General features: G+C 39.2%; 1 protein-coding gene across 3 annotated transcripts in view; it reads left to right on the top strand.

Moving 5' to 3' along the window:
- The window catches only part of LOC100689728 (gamma-aminobutyric acid receptor subunit gamma-3), a 147,878-nt gene extending 126,970 nt beyond the window's left edge, over positions 1-20,908 (top strand). Inside the window, exons 9-10 of one of the 3 annotated variants that reach the window (XM_003440929.5) lie at positions 10,488-10,681; positions 16,395-20,908. In XM_003440929.5, coding sequence (XP_003440977.1) covers positions 10,488-10,681; positions 16,395-16,676 — 476 coding nt within the window. In that variant the 3' untranslated portion in view covers positions 16,677-20,908. Of the gene's footprint in view, positions 1-10,487; positions 10,693-16,394 lie in introns of those variants that run through there. The other 2 variants (XM_013268949.3, XR_001223983.3) reach the window with 2 other exon arrangements.
- Positions 20,909-22,930: the final 2,022 nt, after the last annotated feature.

Genomic DNA, 22,930 nt, shown 5'->3' with positions numbered 1-22,930 from the left:
CTTTAACTTGGTGAAAATTATGTTTCTTTGTTTCTCCTGAATGCATTTTACTCATTTTCTAAGCTAACAGTATGATGGTTTTGGATGAATGACATGCTATAAATTGCTTTACTGCTTTTGAAATAAAGCCATATCCATGTCACCCAGACCAGACATGAAGCCTCACATTACTTGCAAGGGTTTTTGGACCATTTTGCAATCCCCACATATTCATGCCTAAACGCCAATGAGAGACTTTGTATTGAATTGTTCAAGTGTGGTCTGAATAACACTCTTTAAATGGAAGAAAAACTTGATGGTGCTGGGAAATTGATGAAGATGCAACCACTAGCTGGAGGTACAGTGGCATTTATTCATTGATTCAAGACTTTCGTAGCTTGTTAATGAGAAAGAAAAGCAATATTGGGATTGCTTCCCTTTTGTCAGAGGGGGTTAGACTCTCTAGGAATTCAACTGTGGCTTTTATAAAGGCTGTTGTGACCATTATCCCAATAAGTCCTCTGAATTTAAAGCTAGAACGTGTCATTTGTAACTCCCCTAGATCCTAATCAGTCCATTAAGGTCCATTCTGGTAACAGAAGTTCAGTACTGATCCCTTTAAGGCACAAACCACAAGGGTACAGCTAAGTACTCCCTGTCGAGGGTATAATAGAGGCTCGTCACTCAGTAACAAGATTAATAGTCTTAAAGATACAAAAAAAAGCATTTTTCGGAAAGTGAAGACTGAAGTAAATCTGTGTTCTGATCTGATGACCCAGTGACTATGGTAGGGCCCATTTAAACACAAAAATTACCTAATTTTTCAAGTGCTGTCTGTGAATCGAAAACTGGAATTGCACATTTCTTGTGTTGCCAATGTTTTGTTGGACCATCCATCCACCTCAATCTCCTCCATCTGAGGACTGTCACTTCTCCTTTGCTTCCAACAGAAAAGAGTTTTAATTTATAACGCCACTAGAGAACTTATCACTTGAAGAGGAGCATTTGTCATTTGGGGGCATTTGCTAAACCAGCTGATACTGATTGTTTTTCTCAGTTTGACAGTCTCTAGCACCCACAGCTCCACTCTGGACACTTGTCATTTTCTTCCCAAGAAATGCTCTTCAAACCCAAACAACAAAGTGTTTGGTTAGTACTTGTTCATCAAAGATGAGGTCCAGACTAGCAGCAAGCACTGGCAAAAGAGAAGCAAAAAGGAAAAAATAGAAAAGCAGCATTTAAAACCCCAGCATTTCTCTGTGAGACCCGTCTTTTACACAAATGCTTGTCAGCGGTGATGTCAGCTTGGGTGTAAGGGCTGACAATGTTCCTCATGGGAACTTCACAAAGCAGGCAGTGAGTTAAAGATAGGTGATTGTACAAAGATACAAGTTCCTCAGTCTGTGCGGTAGAGAGATGAGGCAATATGCTAGTGCACAACTCAGAACATGTGAACAGTAGAAAAAACTTCATTTTTTGTCATTTAACTTTAATAAACTTTTGAATATTCTCTTTTCATTACACATACAGTGAAATATTACATGGCTTTTTTGATGATTACGGCTTGTAACTTAATTTTTAAAAAATCAAATTTTTTTTATACAATTAATCATTTTGTTGATTGTATAAAGAAAACGGGCATGTGATTGGCTTGTGGTACTGCTGAGGTGTTGCTATAGCTCAGGGTTCTTTGACAGTGTCCTTCAGTTCTCTGCATTTTGGATTAGGTGTCTCTTATCTTCATCTTTACACCAGTCCATAGAGTCTCTATGGGGTTCAAGGTCAGGTGAGTTTGCTGGACAATCAAGCACAGTAATAATGTCATCAGCAAACCTTTTGGTAGTAGTTTTGGCACTGTGATTATCTCTTTCAGCTGTGCTTTCTGCCAGCCCAGTGTCTTTGTAAAACTTGTCAGGAGATGGAAGCAAGAAATGCTCTAAAAGACAGCTTCATTGACTTTGGACTTGATAAAACAGCTGCTGCAGCAGGTCGTTGGTCATGACCAACCACAACTAACACCAGCAGATGATGTGACAAATGAACTCATCACCCACTGCAGAAACTTCACATTAGACTGCAAAAAACTTGCCCTTTTTGACATCACTTCTGATTCAGGGGTTGTAGCCCCTTTCCTGAAGATGTCTTTGAATGGTAGAGCTTGGTGTGTTGACAAAAGTCTCAGTCCAGTCCTCGTGAAGCTCTATTGAATCAATTTTTTCTTGACAAGTCACTTAATGGTGTAATCATGCCTGTTACTTGTGCACCATTTCCTACCACACTTTTCCATTCCAGTGAACTTTTTATTTAAGTACTTTGATAAAGCACTCTGGCCTTTTCAGCAATGACTTTATGTGGCTTGGCCTCCTTGTGGCAAGGGTCATTTGGACAAAACCAGTCTAAACTAAACTAGACCAAGAGATACACATGATTTAAAATGTTCAAATAGTAATTTACTCAAATCCAAATGGAAATATTCAAAAAATTTGAGTTACTTTATCTCCAATATTCAATTTTGAAAAGCACTGTTAAACGCTACCTTTTCAACAGACCAAAAATGTTAGCCATAAGATAACTGTTGTGTTAATTCTTATATTGTAATTGAAACACAAATTTAAAGAAGGTCTTTGTGTCCAAAGTTGCTTAAATTTCATCTGACCATCAGAAGATACGCAACTGAGTAAATATATTGTAGAGAGTAGACTCCCATTAGGCTATTTAGTCCCAAGTGGTCAGAGGGCATGTAGGGCCATTTGACTGATTACACGTCTGGGTCGGGGCTTTAAGTCAGGCCCCTTCAGTTTGCGGGAAACACCTTTAATCACATTAGATTGAAGTTGCCGCGTGTAGCATTTTAACCTCAATCACCAGCACATTAATTTGAACACATCAGCATAATTACCATAAACAAACAAGGCTCTCACCGAGCAGACTGTCAGCTCTTATATATACTGTATTGTACTTTGTGTTGATGCGGTGGAAAGCCTGCCAGAGTGCTGCATAGCTCAAATCATGAACACCCTGATTGTTGTAAACAATACCAACTTTTAATCCGTTTCAACTGTTTCAACTGCATAATTTCAATTTCACTTGTCAGAACACATACATGTTTTTTGGGGGGTGGCTTTGATCTCTAATCTTTTTGTAGCATTTCTGGCTATTCAAAAGAAAATATACCAATAGAATACAAACAGCCTTTTTTATGATGGGATGCAAATCTGGTTTTGAGGCAAAAATGTCAGAAAGAGTTATCATTTGTTTCACAAATTTCATTATCAGTTGAAGAGCAACAAGATGGCAATCGCGAAAAAGCCAAGTTCAAGACTTCAGTATCAACAGCACCATCATGGCATCATCCCAGAAAACAAAACTGCCTGTTATACAAGCTACAGCCTCAAGGGCTGAAAGACTGAGCCAAGTTAGAACTGTCGAACTCTGCAGTCGCCCTGATAGACAATTGAGGCTGGCTCCAAAAGTGATTCGATCAATAAATTCACAAGCTTAGGCCTCAGTCACAGAGGCATAGAGGCTGATCAGAGGGCCTTAAGTGCTTCAGTCAGGTAAATATCAAGCTTGCAGCCTCAGCATATATACATTTTTGCAACTCATCCATTTGGATTTTGTTTAGCCTTCAGATTAGGTGTGATAAGACAGGCAGCTGTAGCCCATAGCTGGCTGCTAGCCATCACGTTGGTTAATTTGAGTCTTAGAACTGGACCTGTATGCATAGGTTCAGTTTGGTCAGTGCAAGTCATTTATTTAACACTAGCACACTGCCAAAACTCAAAATCTTGTACCAGTCTTTTAATCTTGAAGCTACAAAATTTTCACTTGTTCTGTTGGCAGATTTTTTTCACTTAATACAAGATATTTTTGCTTGAAATAAGTGAAAAAATCTGCCAATGGAACAAGTGAAAATTTTCTAGTTTCAAGATTCACTGTCTTAAAACAAGTTCATATATCTTAATGGAATGTTACTCTTTAGCTGATTGTGTCTTATTTTAAGTGTAATGAGATATTTCTGACTAGAAATAAGACAAATATACTTGGTAAGATTCTGAGTTTTTGCAGTGCATTACACACTATATGAATTCAGCTCACTAACCAACCTAGCATTACCTGATAAATTTGCACTACATTCTATCATGCAATAGCACTAAATGTAAGCAAACAAACAAGAACCAATAACAACAAAAACCACATGGCTGCAGTCATAACACTGACAAAGTGTGTATTCCAGTAGGAGAGGCTACATCCATCTTTTATTTACAGCTTTTGATCAAGAAAGATTCATAAATACAATGCTGAGGTTTATTTCCAGAAAACAAATAAAATTCAGTATCTTTTAGTTTTTCAGTTTAAAGAGAGAAAGCTCTATAGTCTCAGTCACAGTGAAAACCCATGCAGTCCTGTGACCCGGCCACTGATACTCCACTGGTACTTCTCCGTGCTATTTATAGACACGCCAAGCTGTGGTCTGTTCCACCTGGCTTACCCCTGGACACAAAACAAAGGTCAGTGTCTGGTATTTGTTAACATATTGTGGCAACAGCCAGTACCAACCAGACATGTATGACACGGTTTTATACCAGCTGTCATGTGTTTGAAACCTCATGAACAAAACCAGAAAATCTGTTCTTTCTTGCTGCTGTGATCACACCGCTGAGATTATTTTGCACTCGCGTTGATGTGTCGGTGGCATATTTGCTTTCTACAGGCATATGCACTGGAGCTTTCTCACTTCTTTGCGGCGGCACTTTGTTTTCCGTTTGTAGATGCGAGACACCGTGTGGTTCAGGAATCACCCGGTTGCTATGGCATCATGTAGCGCCAATTTCCCCAGAATGAATTAATCTATGCAAAGACAACCCGCGACCTTGATTTGAAATAGCAGCCAAATAAAAAAGAAAGGGAGGAAAGGCACTGTCAGAGCGCGTGCCGTTTTATTGAGATCATACTGTTTTCAGCGTCTGATCAGATAGCGGGATCTAAGGTATGAGAAGAAGAGTTTTTCATTTACCTAGTTGAGCACTTAAATCTAATGAGCAGCGAAGAAGAGAAAGTCTAGACGAGCACTAGACCAGAGGAGGTAGCTGGAAATAGATGGGAGCAACTCGTCTCTATGGAAACCACAGGCAAAAACAGTGGCGCACACACACACACACACACACACACACACCACCACCACCACCACAAAAGACATGTAGGAGAGAAGAGGATGAAAGAGACCGAGAAGAGAGAGGGGAGAGGAAGGGTGAGGTGCGGCGTGGAAAGAAAAAAGGGGAGGGAGAGGGAAAGATGGCGAGCCCATGACAATGATGTGTATGTGTCACAGCAGTCGATATCGATGCCCCCGGTGGGCATTACTGTCACTGGGCTCATCTCTCTTAAAAAGAATTGATTTCATGTCACCAAGCGAACACAGCGGTCTCCCTTAAGACACCATGGGGAGTAATTACTCCACGGTGCCACTAATGACACAATAACACACAGTTAAAAGTTACCTCCAGACAGACCCACACAAACAGCTCTGAAATTCTGATAGGATGCCCTTTGTCATCATTATTTCCAGAATCTTCTTGTGTCCTGCTCATCAGCATTCACAACAAGAATGAAGATCTGTAAATCTCAGCAGAGAACTGGAAACACTGTAACTGATCGATGCAAACGTAACTCCTGCAAAGTTAAATTGTTATAATAACAATACACTCAGAGCTACGTTGTTATTAGGTACACCTTGCTAGAACCCTTTTTGCCATCATAAATGCCTTAAGTCTTCATGGCATAGATTTACAAAGCAGATTTATACCCATATGACAAAGAGTTTGTCAGATCGGACACAAATCTTTGGTTCCGCCACATCTCAAAGCGGCTCCTTTGGATAATGACCTGGTAACTGTGGTGGTAATTTGAGTATGCTGAACTCATTGTCATGTTCAAGAAGCCAATCTGAGATAAAATTCTTTTTAGTGAGGTTGCAAGCAGCCAATAGAGAATGCACACATGAGAAGGAATGGACGTGATTGGCAGCAACACTCCATTTGAAACCATGCTTCATGTTAGGACCCTACTTTAAAATGTCACAACAGAAATAAAGAATCATCAGACCAGTAAGTGTTTTTCCCCCCAGTCTTTTAATGTGGAGTTTTGATGAGTTACTCGCATGAACATGATTGGGTGAATAAGGCTTGTAGTTAAAATCGCTCTGACAGCTCAGAGTAGAAAAGAGCTATAAAAGCACTAGTCCATTTACCATTTTAGTTAAGCCTGCAGCTCATTGGATATTTTCTGCAAAACCCTAAAGATGGTTGTATGGGAAGATCCCAATAGACTGTTGGTTGGAGACTTGACTGAGTATTTCAGTCACTGCCAAAGTCACAACAATCACAGCATTTCACTGTGTTTGGCAGAAACACTAGACCTACTTTGTAGACAGAAGAACTCAAATGTAATAGAAATGAAAAGACGTTATTATTACGTTGGCCTCGTAGTCTTTTAAATAGCAAATAGCTAACAGGACTGAAAGACAAATAAAGGGTGTTAGGAAGGTTTTTGGAATTCCATGGTGGATGTTAATCTGTTGGAAGGTCAGATAGAATAGGCTTTTTGTTTTGCTGTAGTGTTTTTAATGATTGCTGTAATTGCCCATTTTTTGAATTGGATGGACTTTTTGACATTTTTACTGTGAGGAATATTATTACGTAAAATAAATCAACACAGTTAGTTAAATACAGCCGTTATACTGAACATGGCTACTATTTTTTAAGAGCTTGGTTACCTCCCAAAGTAACGTGCTCTCCAGTTACGGTGATTATGCACAAGCTTTTAGCAGGTGATTGGCAGTTATTGCCCGACGTGGCTATTACACATCTTCAATTCAGTGTGAGTTTTTTTGCTGCAGAGGTCAAGCTAATGCAAGCGTTCCAGCCTCATTTCCATCACTCATCACTGTCATTAAAAGAAAAGTGGACTGATGAGAGCTCTGCCTCTCCAGAGGCCGACTAATGACCACATTCTGTACATCAGTCAGGATGTTAACTGTCAGCATGACGCGGCCTCTCACTATAACAGTCAGGAATAAATCTCAGTGGAGAATGCTGCGTTAACATTTCACTATTACATAATCACAGAGTCAAATTTCTTCTAAAGAAAAAAAAAGGATTAATTGTTAGACACAGTTAACTGGACATGTGAAAGAAGGCTAAAGTAGTAGATGGTATGTTAAAATTTAAAGAGGAAATCTGTATCTCCTAATTGAATTTTAAAGTAGCATGTTACTAACTATTGTCTGTTTTAATTTGGTTTTAAAAAAAGGAGGTCATAGTTTTTTTATTACTACATTTGATTAAATCCAGAAACCAGAGTCTAAATGAGGTTTTTTCACTACTTTGTTTTTTCCAAATTAACTTTTTATTTAACCATACAGACTTCCTGTTTAAATTTTGACTTCTTCATAATCATTTTAACTCATAGGTCTTATGTCCTTAGACACTGACTGATGTCAGCATTCCTATGATATGGGTTTCCACCACAGCATTAAATCCAGCAGTAATATTGATTGAGATTAATGCCATCACATTTTGCTACTACTTAACTATTAACACATAAGTATCTTGTGAATAGTCATTATTTTTGTTCAGTAACCTATTTATTCATTTATTTATTTATTTATCTGACAGATACTGTGGCTGTTGAGTAATATCCCAGTTGGAACCATGTTTTTATATAATATAGAAAAGAGCCTAATTATTTATGTCCATTTATGATTCATTATCCATGTTGCTGTTTATCTGCGCAGGTGTGTCTTTGATGTCTTTATATAACAGAGAGTGTCTGTCAGTTCTCTGATCTCTGGTAATCTGATCTCAGGCATTATTAATGTGTTATAGCTGTAGTGACCACACAACAGTATATTATTTCTAGAATTTGTAGAATTACAGTTTACACTTCAGACCTGCATGAGACACGTGGTGTCACTGTGGAGCAGTGCTAGCAAAGATTAGCAAGCTCTGGTCAGGCTACACAAAGACAGTCACTCATTAAGCTCAGCACTGCACAACTATGCCGATGTTTTCACTCAACAGCAGCATTATGTTCTCTGCCACTGCTGCTGTTATATAACTGAAAGTGGCTATTTTTATGTTTTTTGTGGTTCAGTGGGTCAGTTGCTCAAAAACTAATTTGAATTTAAGGGGAAAAACAGTATAACAGACTGTTGACAATAATGCCTGCTTTTGACAGGTTTTTATAAAGTGTTAACTATTGAGTGGTAAAAATTTTTTAGAATCCCCAAGGTTGTATGGCCTAAAACCTATCGTATATTTATCACAACAAAATCAAAGAAAGCTTTTTAAAAATCTTATTCCATATTTCCAAAACTTCTCTTTGTGAATGTTCAGGTCAGAACATTAACCACAGGGGACAGATTTTTCTATTTTAACTGCATTAACAAATTGGCCAAAAATAAATACATAAATTTCCAGAAGAAGGTTGTTATTGTTTTAATAAACTGTAAATTTTGACTATTTAATGAGCTGCTTTTATATAGTGTTTACTGCTGTTATTTGACAGAGTTGGCCCTCATATTGCTAATTTAGCATATACTTCAAAATAAAAGACTTTATTTTTGGTCTTTTATTTTAAAAGAAAAATGGAATTCTTTCAAAAAACATAAATGCGTCATATACGGAGATGCTACAATGGCCGAAGTGCAAACGCATATGGAGGAAAAAGCAGGTGTCATAAGAGGTAACCCTGTGCTTAATGCAGGGACTTGGTATCACCAGGCCAATCCCACTTTCAGACCCAAGGAGGACAGAGTCCCATATGATACAAGAGAGATCAGTGCTCTCAGATACCTACTGCAGGACATCCTGAACAGGCAGCAGTTGTGTTATACCAGACTGGTATCTGCAAACAGCAGGACTTCAGACTCTAAGACTCAGCTGGATTGGCTTTACATGCAGTCAGGAGCAGCTGGAAGAGGTTTTCAGTCATAAGTCCAAGTCCAAAACAGTGGAGAACCTCAAATGTGGGTACTGAAGAGAACAACACAGCTAACACAGATAATAATCATACAACTGCTAAACCGGACAAGAGCATCCAAGACCTGCAGGAAGAAAGTCACCCTGCTGCAGAGCTGTGTGTGCAGTCTTCAACCTAAACCACTGAGGCTTCACACACAGACAGGCTGATCTGCTCATCCATGTATCTGCAGGAGACCCTGCAATGAAAGCAAGAGACCAAAACCATTATCACCATCATCACTGACCGAACTCGAGGCCCGAACTAAGATCATGTCAGAGAAAAAGGTCAAAAAAGGAAGTACAAACCATGGCTAATTAAATCATTCACTTCACTGACCTCAACACAATCATCAAAATGATGATTATATACAACTACAAAGCTTTTTAGACTTGGGTTTACGCTCTGGATTAAGTTCAGATGCAACTTTTGGTTTAGGTTTAGGTAGAAGAAGCTGTTTTTTTTCCTGACCTGAAGTAAAGTGTTTCCAGTGTCTGAACACAACTGTGAAAAGTGCAGAGTTTTTGATGGGAAAACATTGTAGTGAACACATCACTGATATAATCAATGATAATGTATTTGAGAATGTATTTGCTGTTTGCCCTTGAGCTGTTTCTTCAACAGCAAACAGCAAAAACTGATATTTGGTTGTTGATAAGGAGACTGGACTACATCAGAAGAGTTCAGCTTTGACTGAATGAGTGAATTATTGGATATGACCAATAAAAAAGCATAAAAACAAAATATCAGAATAGTGATGAGTCATTTTAGTACAAAAGGTAAACAGGATAGAAAGAAATGTTTTAAAAAGAACAATGCAGAATTTAAATAAACTGTACTTTTTGCTATGTTTTTTTTTTTTTTTTTACTAAAAAAACAGGGTTTTTTTATTTTCATAGTTGTTTTCTTAAATATACTGTATTCCCCATGCAAACAAGGTATTTGCAAGGAATCTCCATGTGTGTCACTCTTCTTTGGCCATCTTAACAACTATTTATCCGATTGGTTCCGAATCACATTCCTTTGCAGATATACAGGAATAACAAACAGGAATGTGCTAGCTGAGTTATGGCTGCACTACTTGCACCACTCCAGAGGCAACTCAGGATCCGCCTCATAAGCCTCTGTGTAATAGAAGTGCTTAACCCGCAGATCTCTTTTTGAAACATCATTTTGATCATAAGTGGAAGGAGAGAGAATAAAAAGAAAAATTTCACTGAATCATTTGATAATTACGACCGCTCTGCTGCACCACCCTCAAAACGTATCCCGCTGTGGGTGTTTAATAGAAAGGATTGATGCAAGACTGGGGACATCTAGCCAGAATACCCCATATGCATTATTAATAGCGATTAATAAAGTGCTGCTCACATGTTACGTAATCACTGACATCCACATGGGTCATCCTACTGCTGACCAGCAATTCATCGTGCATGCTTTGTGAAGTGACTCTCCTTCCTATCCTCACGCTTCTGTTACTTTTGCAGGAATCACCACAGTGCTGACCATGACCACGCTGAGCACAGTGGCCAGAAACTCTATTCCTAGAGTGTCCTACGTAACCGCCATGGACCTGTTTGTCACCGTCTGCTTCATGTTTGTCTTCGCTGCCATGATTGAGTACGCCATGCTCAACTACTACTCCTACAGTATACGCAGACCTCCCCCAAAGAAGAGAATGGTAAGCCTGTGGTGAGTGTATGAGTAATGAGTAGCAAAAAGGAGGACCACGTGCATCAAACTTGTATTCTTTCTAACAACCACCAGGGGGCGACTTATTGTTTGCAAAAAGGAGTGTGATTATATAGAAGGCTATGAGAAAACAGGCCTATGTTTCACTTGATTTATGAGCTCTGTAAGCACTTTTTCAGTAGGTTTATGGTCTCAATCACTCGCTTGAAGTCTTATTCAGTCCAACCCGAGGGTTCATTTTGTAAATTATGGTCCCATTTAGAGTGAAACAGACAATAAACCAAATTTTCTCAGGAGGTACTTATTCGGCAATAGGGTCTCAAAAATTCTTTCTACAGCTGCATTATGTGAAAGATGAAAAAATAACTAAACAGATTTCTTAGCCATTTGTACTTTTGTAAATCAGCTTGTTTGGTTTACAATATGATTGAACACTGAAATTAACTTCAACATCCCAGAAATCCTTGTGCGGTTAGAAAACTACATTGATTCACAAAATGTTATTGTTGGTACTGGTTTATTTTTTTGTTATAACTAATAACAGCAGAAATATGAGAATGGCACATCGCTCAAAAATCTATTCAGCTTATCAATAGTGTGCTGAAAGTTTGAGTTTTTAAGCACTCAAACACATCAATAAATATATGCCATCGCTTTGTGTCTTTGTATGATTTCTCATTTTTCCAAAATAGAAAGATTATACAGTGTGATCATTTACTGAAGGCACAATTTCTCCTTTAAGACTTTAATGAAATATAGTGCAATACAACCAAAAGGTCACTGCTTGAAAATCTTAGCCATCATCTGAAAAATGGAGCTGTTCATGGAGTGGTAGTGCTCGAGTCTTCTTGTTATGTCCTGCAACTAGCTTATTAGGCTAATGATAATAATATACGTCAGTATCAGCATCGTTTTACTATAGTTGATGACCTACAAAGAAGTAGCCCCATTTAGAGTGAAACAGACAATAAACCAGGGTATGTTAGGGGACAGCTATATTGTGATGGACTTGTCACTAGGATTAGGATTCAACTTTATTGTCATTGCACGTGTATAAATACAGGGTAACGAAATATATACTACTGTATGAGAATGCAGTGCTCTTTGTGTGGTAGCAGCCAAAATCCCAAACTTAAGACCACTGTTTCCCAACCACTGTATGTGCCACAAGAAATGATCAGGTGTGCCGTGGAAGATTATCTGGTTCCACCTGATTAGTACTCTAAACCAGCGATCCCCAACCCCCAGGCCACGGGCCAGTACCGGTCCGTGAGTCGTTTGGTACCAGGCCATGAGAGTTGAGGTGGATGTGAAATTTAGGGTTTTCAGGGTTTTTATCATTTTTTATTGTGATTTTTTTAATCGTATTTATTGTTAACTTGGTTTCCCTGGGTCTTTTCCTGTGTTATGAATAAATCTTCTTTTTTTTGGTACCAGCACTGGTTTTATTTTGCTGTATTTATCCGCGACACCTTAAAGGCCGGTCTGTGAAAATATTTTCGGACAGAAACCGGTCGGTGGTGCAAAAAAAGGTTGGGGAGCGCTGGTCTAAGCAACCAGCAGAACAATTACATTCTCTTCCACTAAAAGGCAGTACAACTACACTTCCTACAAGAACTGGGTAGCCAACTGCCATTAAAACAGAAGAAGATGAAGAAGAAATGAAATAATAGTCATGCTGTGAGACGACACAGTGCGTAATAGCAATAACTAAATATTTGAAAAGAAAAAGTAGTCAATCTGACCTGGGTCCTGGAGAAAACTCCGACCCAGATGAAGGCCCTAGCATGAGTAGTGGTCAGAAGAAAGCAAAAAGGTATACTGGGAACAAACCGAGCCAATTTCGCCATACCTGGTGCGCGGGGAAAAATCATCAATAAGCTTTTTGTGAGATTTTTGTTTGGTGGTGTGCTGTGTCATTTTTCTAATGTGAATTATGTGCCGTGGCTCAACAGGGTTGGGAAACACTGCTTAAGACTATAAAATGGTACCTGAGGCCAAAGAGGCTAGGTCCAGCCTTCATATGAACAAGAGCAAGAGAAGAAGGGATTCCAAGAAGAACAAAAACCCACAAACAAATAAAGACAGACTACAGCCCAGAGCTGGACGGCGATAATAAAATCAGCCCTGGCAGTTTAAGTCCAGACAGCCCACCATGATCACTCTTACATACACATTATGTATATATTTCATTTTGTTTGATTATTGGTATTAAAACAGATTTTAATCAGGTTGGTACAGTTGTTGTTGGGTTAGGATAGTTGGTTTGCACTACAGCATGTGACAATTAAAAGCTGAAGTTTAACTATTGCAGTGGCTCAATGTCAAAGTAGCTATTTACTTTACCTGAATCCTTGAATCTCTCCCTTCCTAATTATGTCCCTCCATATATTTTCTTACAACCTTCTTCTGTTCTTCTACTTGTCACCTTTCTCCACCTCTTCCTCACTCAGTTGTTAGGACTCCTACTCCTGCACATCTCCACAGTTTCTGTCTTGTCATAAGTAGAAAAAAGGTGACCAGACTATATTTTTATCACTTTGTTTCCCTTTTAGATCTTTGTTTTCATTGTAACCACATTTCCAGTTACCTGTTTAGGAATTATAGTTTAAGGTCTAGCCCTTTTACAAAGTTGTTGCCTATTTGGAACACCCAAATGGAAAAGCTTTGAAAAACAAAACTGTAATGTCAAATTCATGCATGAAACTTGAAACCCTTGAAACACGAAACCCTAGCAGGTTGCTGACGACCTGGTGGGTGTAAAGTGGTTAAGATGTCTGAAGAGGAAAGAAAGTGACTGAATACTTTCTTTCAGTGTCTTCGCTGTAATCACACCAACCTTCAGAAACTGATATTGATTCGATCCATAGGGTGCACACACATATATATATATATATGGGAAATACACAATATCTACCCAGGAGTTTGACATGTCCGTATTAGCACATGTGTGCAGCTGAATGCATTTCTTTTCTACCCGCCACTCCTGTATGAGAGTCTACCACTCTGTGTGGGCGTTCTCAAGGCTGCACCTGCCGCGAATGCTTTAATGGCGTCGGCGCACATCTACTAAGACTGAGTCAGCCACTGTTGCTGTCATTTCCCTCTCTCCAGATCCCCTCCCTATTCATTATTTTCTCCCAGTGTAGAGGAGTTCTGCTGAATGTGTCTCAGGGCTAAAACAGACTGCCAGCTCAGGCTGAATAATTAAGTTGTGTTACATACAGTCCCCTCCTCTGCATCTCTGACTCTTCACTGTATTCTGGCCCGCTCTGTCTGTGGGGAAGCCCCCCCCCTCCCAAATCACCACCATTCGTGTTGTTCCCTTGTACTGCCCACTCCGTCAAATCCCTTACTCCACACGACACATCTAACGGTTCCTCTCTCTCGCCTACCACCCTTCCTTTAACAGGGTAGTGGAGGACGGGAAACCTTTTTAAAAAGATTTTAACCCAATTAGTTGGTCTCGCATGATTTCATAAACATCAGGGAGAGAGTCATGTAACAAATTTTCTCAGGAGGTACTTATTCGGCAATAGGGTCTCAAAAATTCTTTCTACAGCTGCATTATGTGAAAGATGAAAAAATAACTAAACAGATTTCTTAGCCATTTGTACTTTTGTAAATCAGCTTGTTTGGTTTACAATATGATTGAACACTGTAATTAACTTCAACATCCCAGAAATCCTTGTGCGGTTAGAAAACTACATTGATTCACAAAATGTTATTGTTGGTACTGGTTTATTTTTTTGTTATAACTAATAACAGCAGAAATATGAGAATGGCACATCGCTCAAAAATCTATTCAGCTTATCAATAGTGTGCTGAAAGTTTGAGTTTTTAAGCACTCAAACACATCAATAAATATATGCCATCGCTTTGTGTCTTTGTATGATTTCTCATTTTTCCAAAATAGAAAGATTATACAGTGTGATCATTTACTGAAGGCACAATTTCTCCTTTAAGACTTTAATGAAATATAGTGCAATACAACAAAAAGGTCACTGCTTAAAAATCTTAGCCATCATCTGAAAAATGGAGCTGTTCATGGAGTGGTAGTGCTCGAGTCTTCTTGTTATGTCCTGCAACTAGCTTATTAGGCTAATGATAATAATATACGTCAGTATCAGCATCGTTTTACTATAGTTGATGACCTACAAAGAAGTAGCCCAGGCTCGTGGCAAAATAAGTTTTGAACCTAAAGTATTTAAGTGGAAAGAAGAATGTATCTTGTTACGACTCCTCAAAGAGGACACATCATGCTGGCAACCATCACATCACATCAATTAGTATGTGTTTGGGCTTTCTTGTTTTCACAGAAATAACTGCACTACATCCTTTGCAAAGATTTAGTCTAGAAGCCTGATAGTAATTTTATGTTTTTATGCTAAAAATTAAGCTGACATCCACTAACTACCTAAAAAGAAAAAGAAAGACTTGCAACATAGCCAGGATATGTGTAATGCTACAGTTACAGGTGGTTGGAGCCCACAACCCAACCAAAATTATTGTAACTGTATGCAATGAACTTATAATCTTGGGTGACAAGGTTTGCAAATAGTTGCAGTTAGCTGTTGTCTTCTGAGTATCTTTGGTGCCTCAAGACAATGATAAAATGGCAATAAGGTCAAGTTGGCAATTACAAGAAAGTATCTGTTTATCACAAAATTGTTGCTGTCTGTATACTCAGAAATCAACATTAAACAGAAAGTCACACTTACTACTTCTTCAGAGTCCAGCCTGAACCTCATAGATTTGAAAAAGATATTCAGAAATCTCTCCACATATAGTGACATAGTTGCTACTGGACAAAAATTTTAACAGAAAAATAACACAGGAGCTGGGCAACCTTGCATTTTGACATAGCAAAGAGTTTGCCCATGGACTGGGCCAACCACAGTCTATTGCAGGGGTGGGCAATCTCAGTCCACGAGGGGCCGGTGTCCCTGCAGGGTTTAGATGTGTCCTCAAACCAACACAGCTGATTTAAATGGCTAAATTAGCTCCTCAACATGTCCTGAAGTTCTCCAGAGGTCTGGTAACGGACTAATCATGTGATTCAGGTGTGTTGACCCAAGGTGAGATCTAAAACCTGCAGGGACACCGGCCCTCGTGGACTGAGATTGCCCACCCCTGGTCTATTGTCTATGTCAAATGGACAATAGACTTAATGCACTTAACATTCATCAGCATAGACTAACCAACTGATTGCAGCATGTTGACAATCTATATATGTTTATACATTAGTAGGCAATGCAAACCTTTGCCATTCTGAGAGAAATTTCAGTCAGTCTTAGTCTGACTGTGATTGTGTGGAGACAGGTTGTCTCCCACCAGGCAACCTGTGCAATTGCATTTCGATTAAAATTTGGCTGCCGCAACTACTTGCAGTTGGTCACTGAATGTGAAAAAGTTCATTGCAATCACTAGGTAACCATCGGTTTTGCTTATTGAAAAGACACTGCCATCCTACTTTTATATTAGTGTCAAAAAATGTCTTCAGCCGAACATCAGGTACACTTGTTGACTAACTAAAGCCTCCAAATGTAAAATTGCTAAGTTAGCTGCGCCGCATTGACGAGATCTGGACTTTCTATGCCTAGCTATGGCTTGTAATTTTGATGTGACAGTCATTGCTCTGGGAATAGATTATGTAAAGTTTTAATTCATTCACCTATTCTCTCTCTCCATTTTTATCTCAGGCCTACTCATCTTTCAACATGGGTCCCACCCCTCGACCTATGATGCCCATGGGCAACTCCTTGTTCTGGCATGACTATGATGACAGTTGTCTGCATGAGTGCCTGGATGGAAAAGACTGCAAGAGCTTCTTCTGCTGCTACGAGGAATGTAAAGAAGGCGGCTGGAGGAAAGGACGGATCCACGTCAACATCCGCGAGCTGGATGCCTACTCCCGGGTTTTCTTCCCCACTTCGTTCTTGCTCTTTAACATTGTCTACTGGGTCAGCTACCTCTACCTCTAGTCTGTCTCAAGCCGTGATGTGTGGGCACTGCTGAAACAGCCCGCGGCACTTTGCACCACGGCTTGTAATTTGAGGTCAGTGCTAAACGTAGGGGAAAAAATGAGGTGGATCTGCTGTGTGGGACTTGTGAGGCTGCTGCCTCTGGAGTGATATGACGTATTCAAAAATACATGTGTGCTGGCGTGCACAATGTAAAGGCCATGATACTTTGAGCAGTGCCACTCCACCGTGAATAAATCGCTCAGCAGTAGAATAACAAGCCGCCAGCATTAACTTGAATGGATGGGTCCCACTTATGACTCTCTCAGAAACCAAACAACAGACAGCTGTGACTTCAGAGACATTTGGGAACAGGGGTTGCAGAGCTGACTCTTGGTCGCGGAGATGGCGAAGCACCCATAGTGCCTTCTTTAGAAAGGGTGCGGCACCGAGAGAAGCAGCTTCAGAGTTCCCTTCATTATCTTTATTACCTCATCCATCACACCGCCGCATGCTGAGCTGTTTAGTCTTTGATGAAACAAACCCAGAACACAGTTCTCACCACTGGAGATGTTTAAAAACCAACGCTCACCATTCATTTCGTAGCACATTAGTTTTAGTTGTACCCTAGAATTAGTTCCCTTTTTGAGAATAGTTGTTTTCTTGTTCTTCTTCTTATTGGAACTAGATGTTCTTTCACAGCAGGTCACATCAGCTGTTACTTGTTAAATATGGGTTCAAGTCAGGGGCAGTGGTTGTATGGTAAAATCTTATTTATTGAGTCAGTGACTTTTTTGTTGAACATGACTATTTTGTTTGAACATGCCATTTACAGTATATGCCAAGAAGATTTGGGAGTTTTTAATGAATGCTGGGCTATATTCGCACACAACAACTATATAAAGACTGCATAATGTCTGCAGACTGATCTAAAGCTACCTGGGCATATTTTGTATGTTGCAGTAAACAGATTGGGGTTGGAGTACTGCTGCTTTTTTCCAAGAACACATCAGTTTAAAACAAAAGGGTTTTTTTCTTACTTAAACAGACTTTGAGTTTTTAATATAATTTATGACTTACTTAGGCTTAAAGGAAAAATTGGATATTTCCGAAATTGTACTTTATATTCTCAAATAATGGTCTTTATTTAGCTCTTTATTTAGTTTACTGGTAGAAGACTTCATTTAGGGCTTGTAGGTTTATTTAAGAGAGAGGTTTTAATTCCAAATGTATCGTCTTTCCAGTAAAAGCAAAATGAACCCTTTTTACTGCATTTAACGTTTTTCTATATAGGGTCTATGTATACAATTTATAGCTGAAATACAGCGACAAAATATTAACTGGCCTTTTTCCCTGAATGACATTATCCCTCCTTAATTTTTTTATGATCCAACAATTTACTTGTGCTTCCTTCAGGCACACTTACCTTAGAGAATAAAGCCCATGGCTTTCTTTGCCAAGAGTTCATTGAGGAGACTGATTAATGTCTGAATATGAAAGTAGCAGCCAGTAGCTAGCAAGCCTGATACAAACACTGAAACTTGGGAGAAGCATCCAGATCTGCCTAAAGGGAAATCTGCCAGGACCTGTAAAATTTACAGTTTTTGGACTTGTAAATTCTTTGTCAACTAAAGACATAAGTTAGCACTTTTACTCTTTAGGTTAAACAGTAACTAGTTAGCGAGCTTTACGTAGAGCTATTAAACAAACTTTAGTCTTTTTGTTTTTTTCTGATTTGACAGTTGTTAAATACAGTTTACATTTGGCATACCGAAATGAGAATATGCACTGTATATAAAAGCTAGCCAACGGCCATTATGATTGGTTCAAGTTCAATGTTGAAGCCTTTAGCTACTTTGAAACCAGGTGTGATGAGCAACTGGATGGTTCAAGTAAGACATCAAGGAACGCTGCACTCTCAAAAGGTAGCAACTTGTCTGTTACAGTGTAGCCCTGCTCTAAAGCACACCCTAAATAATAAAGTGTTTGCTGAAGTCATAGATAAGCTGAGCCAAAAAATTTTCAGTGCAGTCACCCGCCTTGCTGGCCACTGGTTTATGGGATGTCCACACTGGCTTCACTATTCAGATCTGGCTTTCATTCTTTTATATACAGTACATACATATTGAATAACATTTTCTCATTCAACTTTAGGCAAACATATTTTAACACCCCCCCCCCGGAAAAAAAATTATAAGCTACAAATGATATAGCTCTGAGTAAAGACAAATTATTGTGCCAGCATGAAACTAGTTAAACAGGTAAAATTCTGGCCACAAGCCACTTAAACCCTGAAGAAATGCATATATGCTGCACCTGGCCCGTTCAGTTTCAGAATTATAGCTTGAGTGTATTAAATTGAAGCCCTGATGAAAGCTTCAGTTTTGCTTACTTTTTATTTTCAGTCGAAAAATGAAAGGAATCTCTGATGTCCTGCCAGGCCCTTAAGGCACATCGTCCTGTGCCCAGGTGGAAATGATCCCAGGTACTGTAAAATAGGTTCTACATATTGTGATATCACATACACAAATGCACACACACAAAAACACACACAGATGCTACATTGGACAGTGTTGAAAAATGGATGATACAAGATTCTTCTTGATGACTCTAAATGGAGTCCCACATCCCCTCCTCAAACATGTAAAATTGATGCCATATGTGGAGGCGTGCAGACACACGTTGGACTGGGCCAGTGGCATTTCAGACATGCTTTTGTTTACTGTAAGGTGTTTTTTGCAGTTGTTTGGCTTTGTAGAACAATCAGCCCTTTTCCTCTCTCTTTCCCAACACACACACTTTTTCCCTGGTATTTGTATGTTCAGAGAAAAGCTTTTATGTAAGTTGTATCTAATTAATGTTTCTATTTTCATACAGGTATATATGGAATGTATGTTAGGCCAGTAGCAAGGCCACAGTCAATCTGGTTTCAGTTCAGTCAGTTCGAGCAGCTTAGATGAGTTTATATTTAAGGATCCCACATATTTTATTTATGTGGCCTCCAAGAGCCATTTGTGTCCTGTCCAGAGGTTTTTAAGTAAAAATCAAATAGCCTCTAGGGACGCTGGACAAAACAACAGAACAACCAATTAATTGTGTGCCACATCTTATTCTGCTTATTTAACTTCTTCTTTTTGATTTTACCCCATGAAAAAAATGTATGGACATCTTCAAAAACTAGGAGATGTTATATTTCAAATGACGTCTCATATATTGAGGCATTACACTTTTCCTGATAAAATATTTATCATTTGGATTTTCAAACAGTTCAACTTTCTACAAAAAGGAACTGTAACCCTAACCCTAAAAAGGAACGCCAATAACCTTGTGATAGTTAAACTCTTAACTTCTACAAGGTTACGACCAACCAGCCTAGGGTTAGAGTATAGAAGGGTGGGGCTGGGTTATGTTCAACCAACTAAATTGTCAAATCTAGAAGATGCCATCTTTCAAATTAAATCTCATGGGAGTCCCATATTTAAGCCAGTGGGAGTGTCCCCCCAAGAAGGACACGGACTTTCATAGAGGATCATTAGGGGATCCATGTCCCTGTTGGGGGGCACACTCCCACTGGGCTTAAATCTGGGACTTTCCACCATTTAACCTTAGAAGCTCCTTAGACTACGATGACCTGCATGACCGAGAACCTTCACAGACATCAATCTATGTAACTAACTGTGTAAGAACTGACTGAATTAACCAGAGCTTGGGCAACACCGCAGTAAACTCTCCTCACCTCTGATATTTCTACTACACTTTATAAGTGTCTTAGTCCATGTAGATACTTCAATAAAATCAAATATCACTATTTTCTACGTCTTAACAAAAACCACCTGTGTGTTTCAATTGACTGGGACCTGTGTTTATAAAGCCTCTTTGCAATCAGAGTACTAACCCAGGATCAGCACTGGCAAGCATAATGAAGTCGCTCATGAGCCTCTCCCAGAGACCTCATCACCCCCATTAAAATTTCCCAGCTCGTGTGAAAAGTGGAGAGTCATTGGCACAGAAAAGGTGTCAAAAAAATCACTTCCCCTTTTTGCCCTGCTCACCAAGTTTGTTGTGATTGTCAGTGAGATCTCTGAGGAGTTGGGCAGGGCTGTAGGATTTTTTTTAAAAAGCCACTCTGCTCTTGGATCAGCACTCCAAGGGGAAATATTTTATGAAAACTGACTCTGGAGTGAAATAGATATCTTTTTTCTAGTGCGTGGTACATTGCTTATATTAATAAATAACGTTTTGGTCAAGTGCTACTGTGATGTCTTTTTGTGTGAAAGTCTTTAAGAGTGTTGTTTAATGCTTAGTCAAGAAAAAAAGTTGAGTGTTACAGTGAGCCTCTGGTAAAGTGCTTCAATTGCTTTGCTGGACGTTGTCAAGCAAAACAGCTGAGAGGGTTTGGAACTGTAAAAAGACAACAACTGCAATTTTTCCCAGGTGAATTTCCGTCACTGGGGGTTTACTTTTTACGCAAAGGCGGATCTAGACTATATGCTTCCTACTATCCTTTCACTGGACTTCAATGCCATGTCACTTTGGATTTTTACTCCCAGTTTCCAAAGGTTTGAAGAAGATGGATTATTGAAGTTTGACCATGTGTCAAAGCCAATTCAGAGACTGTAGATGACCATAATGCTACAATACACTAAGGTTGAGGTCATAAAAGCTACAGATGCATAACTCTTTTGACCCGAATTTGGCAAAAAATGTCAGTTCAAATTTGCTTTATTTGTAGAGCTCCAAATAAGCCTCACCCCGCGATCACAACCTCGGTGACTTTGACCGAGGCATGACTGTTTGTGTCATGCCTGTTGGTGTCTGAGTGATTTCAACACTCCTGACCTTCCTAAAGTGTCATATACAACCTCTAGAGTTTATGCAGGAAGGTGCAAAAAATCTGCTGGGGATAACAATTTGCAAATGGAAACAACTTGTCATTGAAAAAGGTTAGGAGGAGAATGTGCAGCCGCTTCAAGCTAACTGTAAAGTTACTGTAAAATTGTGTTATAATAGCAATAGTATTTTAATAACAATATTGAAAGAAAGTACTTTAAGGACAATGGTTCATATGTGAGGCTTGCAAAGTTGGCACTGGAGGAAGAAGTTTGTCAACCAGAAGATATGACTGTGTCTCACTCAACACCTTGTTTTAACTCTTTAATTGGTGTCACCAGCACTGGCTCTTTACTTTCCGTTTCAATCACTGGCTGAGTTTAGGCTCCAAAAACACTTTGGTTTAGGAAAAGATTGTGTTCTGGGTTAAAATGCACCCATTCACAACACTAACCTTCAACATGTAACATGACACTCACTCAGGGCATTTCAAGTGGTCCTTTAAAAGCTCTCATATTGAGGCTCAGATCATACTGTTGTCATGACCTGGCACATCATGCCACCCACACCAAAAAAAACCCCTGTGGGATGCCAGCGGTTTTGACAAAAAGGATAAATCATTTGCCCTGCGGACTGACAAGTCTTTATGGCTCTTCCAACCCTAAGGGGGAAAGACCATGTTAGGTTCCAGTCCTGTCAGTCTAGAACATCAAGGTTGAGGCTGCAGTGGACACAAGTCTACCAAAACTGTTGAAGACAGAAAACAACGAGTCTAATGATTTGCTGCTGAGGCTGCAGTCTGTCGGCTCAATCAAGACAAAGGACCTGATTTAATTACATGTTGTGCCTGCACACAGTGACAAGTAAGAGCTGAGAACTCAGAGAGTTTTGCGACTGATCCTGTTGCATATGTATTTCTAGGAGTTCCTTTCTAAAGGGGTAAAATATAGCAATCAGGCTTAACATTATGACTACTGACAGTGACAATGAATACAACTGATTATCTCTTCACCATCACACCTGTTATTGGGTGGGATAGGGAGCAAGTGAACATTTTGTCCTCAGAGTTGATGTGTTAAAAGCAGGAAACAGGGGAAAGCGTGAAGATTTAAGCAAGTCTGATAAGGGATACTTAAATTGAGGGTTAGGGTTGTATTTTCTTTTTTCCATTGCCAATTCTATCATGAAAATACACTTTGTCACAACAAAAGTGTCTCAAGCTGGTTTTATTAAAATGAGTTTAGTAGACTTTACTGAAATCCTCGGAGTCTCTAAATGTGAAACACCTTTGGTTTTTAGGATTGCTTATATGTCCAGTATGCACTCAGTATTCACTGATTAAAGAATAACCTAATACGAAGAACTCTTAATAACAAATTCTTTGAGTCCTCTGATGAAGAAATTTCTTATCCACAAATATGGTTAAAGAGAAAATTCAACTAAGT

The sequence above is a fragment of the Oreochromis niloticus genome, linkage group LG23 (genome assembly GCF_001858045.2).
Source record: "Oreochromis niloticus isolate F11D_XX linkage group LG23, O_niloticus_UMD_NMBU, whole genome shotgun sequence".
In the NCBI taxonomy this organism is placed as follows: domain Eukaryota; kingdom Metazoa; phylum Chordata; class Actinopteri; order Cichliformes; family Cichlidae; genus Oreochromis; species Oreochromis niloticus.
This window is presented reverse-complemented; position numbering and strand designations above follow the sequence as displayed.